This window comes from Lampris incognitus, chromosome 18, assembly GCF_029633865.1.
Source record: "Lampris incognitus isolate fLamInc1 chromosome 18, fLamInc1.hap2, whole genome shotgun sequence".
Taxonomy (NCBI): domain Eukaryota; kingdom Metazoa; phylum Chordata; class Actinopteri; order Lampriformes; family Lampridae; genus Lampris; species Lampris incognitus.
In genome coordinates, this window is record NC_079228.1 from 2259383 (window position 1) to 2272676 (window position 13294).

The 13294-nt window shown below is 47.4% G+C and overlaps 1 protein-coding gene across 1 annotated transcript in view; it reads left to right on the top strand.

Annotated features, from left to right (window-relative positions):
- The window catches only part of s100v2 (S100 calcium binding protein V2), a 46208-nt gene that overhangs the window by 14581 nt on the left and 18333 nt on the right, over positions 1-13294 (top strand). Inside the window, exon 2 of the mRNA XM_056298193.1 lies at positions 1758-1889. Within this exon, the coding sequence (XP_056154168.1) occupies positions 1758-1889 (132 nt within the window). The remainder of the gene's footprint in view (positions 1-1757; positions 1890-13294) is intronic.

The window sequence follows — 13294 nt, forward strand, 5'->3', positions numbered from 1 at the left end:
TATATGAACCATATGAACAATATGAGCAATATGAACCATATGAACCATATGAGCAATATGAACAATGAGCAATATGAACCATATCAACAATATGAGCAATATGAGCAATATGAGCAATATGAACAATATGAGCAAAATGAGCAATTATATGAACCATATGAACAATATGAGCAATATGAACCATATGAACAATATGAGCAATATGAACCATTTGAGCAATATGAACAATATGAGTAATATGTACCATATGAGGAATATGAGCAATATCAACCATATGAACAATGTGAGCAATATGAACCATATGAGCAATATGAGCAATATGAGCAATATGAACTATATGAACTATATCACAATATGAACAACATGAGCAATAGGAACTCTATGAACAATATGAATAATATGACAATATGAGCAATATGAAAAATGTGACAATATGAACCACATGAACAATATGAGCAATATGAAACATATGAACCATATGAGCAATATGAACAATATGAGCAATATGAGCAATTATATGAACCATATGAACAATATGAGCAATATGAACCATATGAACCATATGAGCAATATGAACAATGAGCAATATGAACCATATCAACAATATGAGCAATATGAGCAATATGAACAATATGAACAATATGAGCAATATGAACAATATGAACAATATGAGCAATATGAACAATATGAGCAATATGAACAATATGAACAATATGTACCATATGAGCAATATGAGCAAAATCAACCATATGAACAATATTAGTAATATGAACCATATCAGCAATATGAGCAATAAGAACAATATGAACTATATGACAATAGGAACAATATGAGCAATATGAACTATATGAACAATATGACAATATGAACAGTTTGAACAATATGACAATATGAACAGTTTGAACTATATGAACAATATGAGCAATATGAACAATATGAGCATTATGAACCATTTGAGCAATATTAACAATATGAGCAATATGTACCATATGAGCAATATGAGCAATACGAACTATATGAACTATATCACAATATGAACAATATGAACAATATGAACTATATGACAATATGAACAATATGAACAATATGAACACAATGAGCAATATGAACTATATGACAATATGAACAATATGAACTATATGACAATATGAACAATATGAACTATATGACAATATGAACAATATGAACAATATGAACACAATGAGCAATATGAACTATATGAATAATATGACAATATGAGCAATATGAACAATATGACAATATAAGCAATATGAACAATATACAATATGAACAATATGAACAATATGAACGATATGAACGAGCCCATCGGGTACTTCAGGTGGTCTGTCTTTAACAATAATTTTATGAGTATTCTGGGATTGTTTATGGTGCTTTGTTACTCATTTGATTTCTATATAATGTGCAAGCCCTGACTTTTTGTCAAATGTATTGACAGTTAGGTTGTGTTATAAGGCTCCCTATTTTTAGGTTGACTTAACAAATAGAGGATAAATGGCTTATCCAGTTCGACCTGTCCCTTTTCTTACATACCAAGCCATTATTATGGTGGGAATGTTTTTCAAATACTGCTGAAGTTGGTATGGTCATAAGCACAAATGGGACTGTGTGTAAAGGAATGTTTGACTGAACAGAATTATTACTTTGGCCCTCTACTTTCTGCACTGTGTCCCCATATATATATATAAATTTATACACCACAAGATGTAATCCCACCTTCATCTTCACTCTGTGTCTAGTTCTCCGAACTTGAAAAGGCCATCGACACGCTGGTCACGCAGTTCCATGCGGCAGCGGCGGACAATGGTGCAGTGCTGAAGAAAGAAGAATTCAAAGGTCTTCTCTCATCCCAGCTGCCCAACCTGACAAAGGTAGGAGCGATTAACTAGCCATACCCACTATTGTTTCCAGTAGGGTGCGGCTCCCTGACTCACTCAGCTAACACACCTGGCGACACACAGACACAGAAACAAACACGGACTCAGCCCCATTTCAGACCAAGTGTGATGTTCTTTGCTCAGCTTCTGTGGTGTTTTGCCTCATTTTTGATACATGCCTGTGTTAACCAGTGCAGCATGTCATACTGTGTTGTAAATGTGAAGCAACATTTTAGCTTCTCCAAAAAAACGAAAAGAAAAGAAAAAATTAGCTTGTCTTTACCAACTGGCAGCAGTTTCCATATTAAAAACGACATTAAATACACCGCACTGTCTACAATAATACCGTTTTTTACAGTGTCATCAAAAATTAAAAAAATCAAAGGCTTTTCAATAGCTTTGACTGGTTATTTAGATGGCCCATAGTTTCCTTCTATCAAGACAGATGGTGGTGGATTTTGTGAAAAGGTTGGAAATGTCTGTGGTGAATACATATTTCAAGAAGAGGGAGGAACACAGGGTGACGTACAAGAGTGAAGGAAAGTGCACACAGGTGGACTATATCTTATGTAGAACACACGATCTGAAAGGGATTGGAGACTGCAAGGTGGTGACAGCGGAGAACGTAGCTAGGCAGCATCGGATGGTGGTCTGTAGGTTGACTTTGGAGACCAAGAAGAGGAAGAGAGTGAAGGCAGAGCCAAGGATCAAATGGTGGAAGTTGAAGAAGGAAGACTGTGGTGTGGAGTTCAGGCAGGAGGTAAGACAGGCACTGGGTGGTAGTGAAGAGTTGCCAGATGGCTGGGCAACCACTGCTGAAATAGTGAGGGAGACAGCTAGGAAGGTACTTGGTGTGTCATCAGGACAGAGGAAGGAAGACAAGGAGACTTGGTGGTGGAATGAGGACGTACAGCAAAGTATACAGAGGAAGACGTTGGCAAAGAAGAAGTGGGATAGTCAGAGAGATGAAGAAAGTAGACAGGAGTACAAGGAGATGCAGCGTAAAGCAAAGAGAGAGGTGGCAAAGGAAAAGGTTTATGGTGAGTTGTATGACAGGTTAGACACTAAAGAAGGAGAAAAGGACTTGTACCAATTGGCTAGACAGAGGGACCGAGCTGCGAAGGATGTGCAGCCAGTTAGGGCGATCAATGATAGATAAGCGAGGAGAGTGTGCTGAGAAGATGGAAGGAGTACTTTGAGGGGCTGATGAACGAAGAAAATGAGAGAGAGAGCATGTTGGATGATGTAGGGATAGTGAATCATGAAGTTCCGTGGATTAACAAGGGGGAAGTGAGGGCAGCTATGAAGAGGATGAAGAGTGGAAAGGCAGTTGGTCCTGATGACATACCTGTGGAGACATGGAGATGTTTAGGAGAGATGGCAGTGGAGTTTTTAACTAGATTGTTTAACACAATCTTGGAAAGTGAGAGGATGCCTGAGGAGTGGAGAAGAAGCATACTGGTACCGATTTTCAAGAACAAGGGCGATGTGCAGAACTGTAACAACTACAGAGGTATAAAGTTGATCAGCCACAGCATGAAGATATGGGAAAGAGTAATAGAAGCTAGGTTAAGAGGAGAGGTGATGATCAGCGAGCAGCAGTATGGTTTCATGCCATGAAAGAGCACCACAGATGCGATGTTTGCTTTGAGAATGTTGATGGAGAAGTATAGAGGAGGCCAGAAGGAGTTGCATTGTGTCTTTGTAGATTTAAAGAAAGCATACGACACGACAAGGTGCCGAGAGAGGAGGTGTGGTATTATATGAGGAGGTCGGGAGTTGCAGAGAAGTATGTAGGAGTGGTTCAGGATATGTATGAGGGAAGTGTGACAATGGTGAGGTGTGTGGTTGGAATGACAGACGGTTTCAAGGTGGAGGTGTGATTACATCAAGGATCGGCTCTGAGCCCTTTCTTGTTTGCAATGGTGATGGACAGGTTGATGGACGAGATCAGGCAGGAGTTTCCATGGACTATGATGTTCGCGGATGACCATGTGATCTGTAGCGAGAGTAGGGTGCAGGTTGAGGAGAGCCTGGAGAGGTGGAGGTATGCACTGGAGAGAAGAGGAATGAAAGTCAGTAGGAAAAAGATGGAATACCTATGCGTGAATGAGAGAGAGGACAGCGGAATGGTGAGGATGCAAGGTGATGAAGGTGGATGAGTTTAAATACTTGGGGTCAACTGTCCAAAGTAACGGGGGGTGCAGAAGAGAGGTGAAGAGGAGGGTGCGGGCAGGGTGGAGTGGGTGGAGAAGAGTGTCAGGAGTGATGTTTGACAGAAGGGTACCAGCAAGAATTAAAGGGACGGTTTACAAGATGGTTGTGAGACCAGCTATGTTATATGGTTTGGAGACAGTGGCACTGACGAAAAGACAGGAGGAGGAGCTGGAGGTGGCAGAGTTGAAGATGATATGATTTTCACTGGGAGTGATGAAGAAGGACAGGATTAGGAACGAGTATATTAGAGGGACCGCTCAGGTTGGACGGTTTGGAGACAAAGCAAGAGAGACAAGACTGAGATGGCTTGGACATGTGTGGAGGAGAGATGCTGAGTATATTGGGAGAAGGATGCTGAATGTGGAGCTGCGAGGGAAGAGGAGAAGAGGAAGGCCAAAGAGGAGGTTTATAGATGTGGTGAGGGAGGACATGCAGGTAGCTGGTGTGACAGAGGAAGATGCAGAGGACAGGAAGGGATGGAAACGGATGATCCGCTGTGGCGACCCCTAACGGGAACAGCTGAAAGTAGTAGTAGTACGAAAAGTAATAGTATAGTATAGTATAGTATAGTATAGTAGTGTGGAGGATGAAAGAAAGGAGACGAGACCACTTCTCCTTTTGACCACACAGCCGTGGGGTCATTTATTTCCTCCAACTAAAACTAAGTCAGTAGTTCATTCTGCTAAACCTCAGCCTTACCCCCGCCCACTGTCTTAAAGGGACCGTCTCTGGCCCACATGGTGAATATGTAACCTGCAAGTAGGTCACTACACACGCCCCCTCAGAATTCACCATGACAACAAGACTTTTTTTTTTAACGTGGTGGGGGGCAAATATTACGGCCAAAACAGCTCCTCTTGACAGGTGTAGGGGCAGGGGGGCGTCCACGCCGAGGGTGCTGGGCCAGTTGAACCGGCCTGTCCGTTGGCGGGTGGCAGACCAGGGTGCCACGCCATCTGGGAGAAATTCCCCCGGGACTGGAGGTCTTCCTAAGTAAAGGGGCGGTCCGCAGGCCAAGCATGACCCATGGGAGCCAGTCGACCCAACTACTGTCTGTGAGGCTGGCCCGAAGAGCGGCCTTTGTAGAACGATGAAACCGCTCACATAAACTGTTGCCTGCTGTGGTGTGGTGCAGCTTCACCCCTAGGCTTTCAGCGACTGCAGTCCAGAGCTTGGATGTGAACTGCGGGCCCCGGTCAGAAGTGAGATCAGATGGCGTGCCAAACCGGGCTACCCAGGACCCGATGAACGCCCGGGCCACCTCAGCAGACGTGGTGGTTGACAACGGAATAGCCGCTGGCCACCTAGTGGTCCTGTCCACCATGGTAAGGAGATGAGTGAAACCACAGGAGGAGGGAGGGGTCCTACTAGGTCCACATTGACATGGTCGAAACGCCTCCCAGGCACTGGGAACAGCGTCAGGGGTGCCTCGGTATGGCGGTGAACCTTGGAGCGCGGACACGCCACGCAGGTTCCTGCCCAGTCCTTAACGTCCTTCCTGAGGCCATGCCACCCGAACTTGGCCCCCACCAACTTCGTTGACGCCTTCACGCCTGGGTGTGAAAGGCCATGGATGGCGTCGAAAACCCATCGCAACATGTGGGCACCATGGACTGGGGCTATCCCGTGGAGAGAAGCGTGGCCCCGGTGTCGTCACACACCACATCCTTCAACTGCAGCCCGGTGTCAGCGGTCTGGTAGGCCTGCACTTCTGTGTCAGCAGCCTGGTCTGCAGCCATGGCTGCGTAGTCGAGTCCCAACGGCCCCCAACATCGTCGCCGGCACGTCGCGGATGTCAGTGGTGAACTCGGAGATGTAAGAGAGCTGGCGCTGTTGGCAACCAAACTACGGCTCGGTGGCTTTGGCCATGGCGAATGTCAGTGGCTTGTGGACGTCTTTCACGTGTTTATTCAGAAAGTCAAACCGGAACTACAAGCACACACTAGAGGACAGTACAGCGCATTAGCGACACCCTTCGTCAAATTACTGTATTACAACACTCCCACTAAATTTTACAATGGCATTAAGGCACTTCACACTACATTATATTACTAAGAGCCGTGCTCTCCTTCACAAATAATGTCAAGATAATAAATCTTTAAATTGAAAAAAAACTTGCAAGATTCCTTTTCTTACTCCTTTTACCTTGCTTACAGCTTTCTTACCATTTTCAACAGAGAAAACTGCCTATTACAGTAAACAGAATTACATAGGGAAAAGCCCAATCTCTCTCCTAAGATATTCAAACTTCTGTTTAGTCCGTGTCTTGGTCAAGATATCTGCCTTCATGTCATTTGTTGGGCAACATTGCAGTTCTATTTGTCCATTCTGCACACATTCACGGATGTAGTGGTAGTGAATGTCTATGTGTTTAGTCCTTGAGTGATCCACTGGATTCTTTGCAATTGCAATGGCTCCTTGGTTGTCCTCCAGGATCACTGTGGGTGTAGCATCCATTCCGAGATCATTCAGTAATCGTCTCAGCCAGGTACCCTCTTGAGCAGCTTGACTGAGTGCGACGTCCTCGGCTTCTGCTGTTGAAAGTGCAACTGTTGCCTGTTTCTTGCTGAGCCAGCTCCCTGCTCCTCCACTCAGTAAGAATATGTTGCCGGTTATTGAGTGGCGGTCATCCTGATCACCGGCCCAGTCAGCATCTGAGAAGCCGATCAAAGTTCCAGACTGACCGCTCATACTTGAGAGCAAGGTTCACTGTACCTTTCAAGTATCGAAGTATTCTCTTCACAGCAGTCAGATGTGCAGCATCTGGATTTGCGTTGAACTTTGACACTGCACTCACTGCTTGAGCTATGTCTGGTCGTGTGGCCATCGCAGCATACAGCAGACTTCCTACCATGGACTGATAGGTACTTTGGTTCACAGGCTTGCTGACACCATCACTTTTTTTCAATTTGACATTGGCATCAGCAGGAGTTGCAACAGGATTTGCATTATCCATCCCATATTTCTGAAGAATGGCTTCAATGTAATGCTTCTGATGAAGGAAGTCACAGTTCTTTTCTTTGTCTTGGACAACAGAGGTGCCCAGGATATAGGACAGCTCACCCATGTCCTTCATCTTGTAGTGCTTCTTGAGAGCCATTTTCAAATCGTTCATGATTGCAATCGACTCCGTAATCAGAATCAGATCATCCACATAAACAGCGAGTATCTCAAGCTCTTGTCTTGATCTCACAAACACACAGGGGTCTGATGTGCTCTGTTTAAATCCAATTTCCATCATGAACTCCGTGAAAGCCTTGCTCCAGCAGCGAGGAGACTGCTTCAGTCCACAGATTGATTTCTTCAGTTTACACACCAGGTGCTCCTGCCCTGGTTTGATGTATCCCTCTGGTTGCTCCATGTAGATTTCTTCTTCCAGGTGTCCATTAAGGAATGCAGTTACTACGTCCATCTGGTGCACATGTAGATTGTTCTGGATGGCAAAGGACAGTAATGTACGAATTGAGCTGAATCGTACCACGGGTGAAAACGTTTCATCATAGTCAGCACCATACAACTGTGAGTAGCCCTTGGCGACGAGTCTGCACTTGTATCTCTCCACTTGTCCATCACTATGTTGCTGACTTTGAACACCCATCTTGATCCTATGGCCTTTCTATCCCTTGTTAAATCCACTAAATCCCACGTCTCACTTTCCAGCAGCGACTCATATTCCAAGTCAGCCGCCTCCTGCCATTCCTTTGCATTAGTACTCATCATTGCTTCTTTCAGTGTGCTTGGCTCTATGACACGACACACATTGGCATAATGATCAACAGTCACTATATCAGCAAACTCATCATATCCATATCTCCTTGGAGCCCTTCTGATTCTGCCGCCTTCTCTAGCAGCTTCATCAACAGTGACCTCGTCATCTGGTGTTCCACTCTCATCTGTGTTCATGGTTACCTTGTTCTGTGAGTAGGTCACTTCCACTTCCTGTTTCCAGTCGAAGTCTGATTCATTGAAGATGACATCACGACTAATTAGAATCCTCCTTTTCTCTTCATCAAACAGGCGATAGCCTTTGGCATTGTTTGCATATCTCATGAAACGAAGCTTCACAGCCTTCTTGTCCAGTTTTCTTCTATCTATGTCTGGGATATGTGCATAAGCAACACGGCCAAACACTTTCATGTGACTCATGTCCGGCTTTAATCATCGATAAAAGTCACAAAATATTTTGCACCACCTATAGATTCAGTCTGCATGGGACCACAGACGTCACTATGGATCAGCTGCAACTTGCGTTTGGAACGGATTTCTCCAACTGGCTTGTATGGCTTTCTAGACAGCTTGCCTTCCACACATCCTTCACAGAAAGGAACCTCTTTCTCTGCAGAGAAGTCCACTCCGTTCACCAGATATTTTAGTTCCTTCAGCTTGGTGGTGTGACCCAGGCGCTGGTGCCACAAGCTGGCTGCTACTGATGCACCATGACAGACAGACGAACTTCCTTCGGCGTCCAGCTGATACAGCCCGTCACATCTTTGTGTTCCCCTTCCTTGAAGAGTTCCATCGTTCCCATGTATGTAGCAGCGAGACTTCTTGGACTGCACCGTATTTCCTTTTCTGGCAGCAGCTCCCACTGAGAACAGATTCCCAGATAGCTTTGGAACATAGAGCACATCATACATTGTGACATTTTTTACATCACTTACTTTGAAAGTCATTCTCATTTTGACATTGCCAAGTCCTAGGGCGTCAACCACCCCGCCGTCACCAAGTTTCACAGACTGTGCTTTTGAGAATTACTGGTAGTCTTGAAGAATTTCTTTATCACATGTCATGTGCTTTGATGCTCCCGAGTCAACCAACCATTCAACCTGTTGTGGCCTCTTTAGCGACAAAGGCACTTTCAGACGAATCTTCTGCATCTTCACACATCATGCTTTTGGCCTTGTGGGTTTTCTTTTTCTTTTTCCAACTTGGGCAGTCGCGCTTTATATGTCCTTCTTTCCCACATTTGTAACATCTCCACGTGCTTGGTCTTTCAGCTCCCACTGCCTTGGAGTTAGCCTGCATATCTCCACGAAATTGTGAGGACATGGCTGATGCACCACCTGACGTAGCACCACTGGAGTTATCATTGGCATTCACTCGCTTTTGCTCTTCATTTATTAATGCTTGCTGAACAAACTGCAGTGTCAAATTGTCAATCTTTCTTTCTAGCACAGTGACAATTGTAGCATAGCTTGGTGGCAAACTACCCAAGAGTGTTATAATTTGGTCTTCCTCTTCAATCACAGAACCTATTGCTCCTAGCTGATCAGCCAGTACCTTCATTCGTTTTAAATGTTTATTTAAACTTTCTCCTTCCTTCATTTCACATCTGAAATATTTTTTCTTCAGGAACAGTTTATTTGCCAAAGTATCTCTCTCAAAATGACCTTTCAGCGTGTTCCAAGCCTCTTTTGGAGGCTGGCAACTTGTTATCAGGTACAACTGGGGTGTACTTACATTCAGCACTAACACAGAGAATGCCTTCTCTCTCCGTTTCGTGAATTCAGCTTGTGCGTGTGCATTAGCATCTGCGGCTAGGATATCCGTCTCCATTAGCAGGCCCCATAGTCCTTTCGCTTTCAGCAAGTGTTCCATCTGAAATTTCCACGTTGCCCAGTTCTCTGGTCCGCTCAGCTTGTCAATAAACAGCTTATCTTCGATTGTGAATTCCACAACACCGTTTATCTCACACAAAACTCCGTGTAAAACAGCCTTTTAGCGACGCTCTGGGCCCATAACCTGTTGCTCTTTCAAGTGCCACGTATCGGGAAGGAACCTAAAAGCAGACGGGACAACCAGGTAAGGGAAGAATCCAGTCTTTATTGAAGTGACCGATCTCGGGGGTAGAGCAGGAGGTGGCTCTGTGGCAGGTAGGCAGGCAGGCAGAAGTCCATGAATGGCGACGTTCCAGCGAAGACTGGTCCATAGTGGAGGCCTTTTAAGGGTGAGGGCGATTGCCGGGGTGAAGCAGGTGTCAGCTGGTGTAGCAAGTGTCAGCTGGCGTAGCAGGCGTCAGCTGGTGTAGCAGGTGTCAAGGGCGATCGCTTTGATGTCAAGGGCGAGAGGCTGTGACAGTACCCCCCCCCCCCTCCGAGGGGCGCCACCGGGCGACCTACCAGGCCCGTCAGGGTGCGTCCTGTGGAAGTCCCGGATGAGGTTCGCGTCCAGGACAAGGCGACGAGGGACCCAACACCTCTCCTCCGGGCCATATCCCTCCCAGTCCACGAGATACTGCAGGCCGCGACCGCGGCGACGAGAGTCCAGGAGACAACGAACGGTGTAAACCGGATGATCGTTGATCATACGAGGAGGTGGGGGCGGGGGGGCCGGAGGAACTAGAGGGCTGGTAGAGACAGGTTTGAGGCAGGACACATGGAAGGAAGGGTGAACCCGGAGAGTGCAGGGCAGCTTCAGACGGACCACAGAGGGGTTAATGACTTTGACAATGGGAAAGGGACCAATATACCTGGGGGACAGTTTTTTAGCGTCTGATCTCAAGGGTAGATCCTTGGTAGAGAGCCATACCTGGTCACCGGGGGAGTAGTTTGGAGCAGGGGTGCGATGACGATCCGGCACCGACGGACATGGGCCTGGAAAGACGGAACCGGAATGTCTACCTCTTGAGAAGGAAAAAGGGGGAGCTGATAGCCGTAAAGGCATTGAAAAGGGGACAACCCAGTAGCAGACGATGGCAAGGTGTTATGGGCATATTCTACCCAGGGAAGTTGTGAGGACCAAGAGGATGGGTTGGCAGACACCAGACAGCGGAGGACAGTCTCCAATGCCTGGTTGGCCCTCTCGGCCTGGCCGTTGGTCTGAGGATGGAACCCCGATGACAGGCTGACGGTGGCACCGATGGCAGAGCAGAAAGCCTTCCAGACAGCAGAAGTGAACTGGGGGCCACGGTCAGACACTATATCACGGGGAAGACCGTGGACCCGGAAAACCTCCCTGACCAGCAGATCCGCAGTCTCTCGGGCCGAAGGCAGTTTAGACAAGGGCAAAAAGTGAGCAAATTTACTGAAGCGATCAAGGACAGTCAGTACAACGGTGTTACCGTCGGAGGCGGGCAGACCAGAGACGAAATCCAAGGACAGATGCGTCCAGGGACGGTGTGGAACAGGCAGGGGGCGCAGCAGACCGGCACTGGCCCGAGTGGAGGGCTTATTCTGGGCACAAACAGGACAGGCAGAAACAAAAGACCCAGTATCCTCCGTCATGGAAGGCCACCAGAACCGCCTGCGGAGGAAGGCTAGGGTACGGGTTACTCCAGGATGGCAGGTAAGCTTGGAAGAGTGAGCCCACTGCAACACGCTAGATCTAACAGCGTCTGGAACAAACAAGCGCCCGGGGGGACCGTTACCTGGGCCAGGCTGAGTCTGTTGTGCTGCCATGACCTCCCTTTCAATGTTCCAGGTGACAGCCGCAGCCGCAACCACACAGGTAGAGGGAACGATGGTGTCAGGTTGGAGCTTGGGCTCAGACTCCTCCCCATGCACACGAGACAGAGCATCGGGCTTGGCATTCCTGGAGCCAGGTCTGTACGTCAAAGAAAAATTAAAACGACCAAAAAAGAGCGCCCACCTGGCTTGGCGCGCGGTGAGTCACTTTGCGGACTGGATGTATTCCAGGTTCTTGTGGTCAGTCCACACTATGAAAGGGAGCTCAGTCCCCTCCAGAAAATGTCGCCATTCCTCCAGTGCCAATTTCACCACCAGGAGCTCACGATTCCCCACATCATAGTTCCTTTCAGCTGGGGAGAGACGGCGAGACAGGAAGGCACAGGGGTGTGTCTTGCCATCCTCACTGGAGCGCTGAGAAAGGACTGCCCCCACCCCAATCTCAGAGGCGTCCACTTCTATAACGAACTGCTTGGTTGGGTCTGGCTGGATGAGGATAGGAGCTGTGGTGAAACGGTGCTTGACGGCTTGGAAAGCTGCCTCTGCTACAGGGGTCCACAGGAACGGTCTGGAGGTGGAGGTAAGAGCGGTTAGTGGGGCCGCAACGCGGCTGTAGTTGCGGATGAACCGTCTGTAGAAGTTGGCAAACCCGAGGAACCTCTGAAGCTGCTTACGGCTGGTCGGGCTTGGCCACCCAAGAACCGCTCTGACCTTGACGGGGTCCATTCTCACCTGCCCATCGGCCACGATGTAGCCCAGGAAGGTGACTGAAGGGGCATGGAATTCGCACTTCTCTGCCTTTACGAAAAGGCGGTTCTCCAGAAGCCGTTGAAGGACTTGGCGGACGTGCATGACATGCTCTGACAGGTCTCTGGAAAAAATCAGGATATCATCCAGGTAAACAAAAACGAAACGATCCAACATGTCACGTAGGACGTCATTGACGAGACTCTGGAAGACAGTTGGGGCATTATTGAGACCAAACGGCATCACCAGATATTCAAAATGCCCCAGGGGGGTGTTGAAGGCAGTCTTCCATTCATCTCCGTCTCGAACCCGGACCAGGTGGTAAGCATTGCGGAGGTCTAGTTTAGTGAACACTGTGGCTCCCTGGAGAGAATCAAAAGCAGAAGTCATGAGGGGCAGAGGGTACTTATTCTTGACTGTGATGTTATTGAGGCCTCTATAGTCAATACACGGCCGGAGGGTCTTGTCCTTCTTGGCCACAAAAAAGAACCCCGCATCAAGGGGTGATGATGATGGGCGAATAAGACCAGCAGCCAAGGAGTCCTTGATGTACCTCTCCATGGACTCCCGCTCAGGCTTGGAGAGGCTATATAGGCGGCTGCTGGGGAGGGGAGCGCCCGGCAGCAGGTCAATAGCGCAATCATAGGGGCGATGAGGAGGCAGGGAGAGAGCTTGCTGCTTGTTGAACACGGCTTGGAGGTCATGGTACTCTGGAGGCACCAGTGACAGGTCAGAGGTCTCAGAGCTTGACACCTGACAGGGGACAGACTGAGGCAGAGCAGACTGGAGGCATATGGCATGACAGACGGGACTCCAACTTGAAATTCTGGCCGATGACCAATCAATATGGGGACTATGCTTAACCAGCCAGGGATGACCAAGTATAATGGGAACAAAGGGAGAATTGATAACGAAAAAACTTAACTCCTCTTGATGGTTTCCCGACAACAGGAGGCGCACAGGCTCGGTATTAGAGGTTATCCGGGCCAGGAGACGTCCATCCAGGGCATTAGCTTCAAGAGGCTGGTCCAG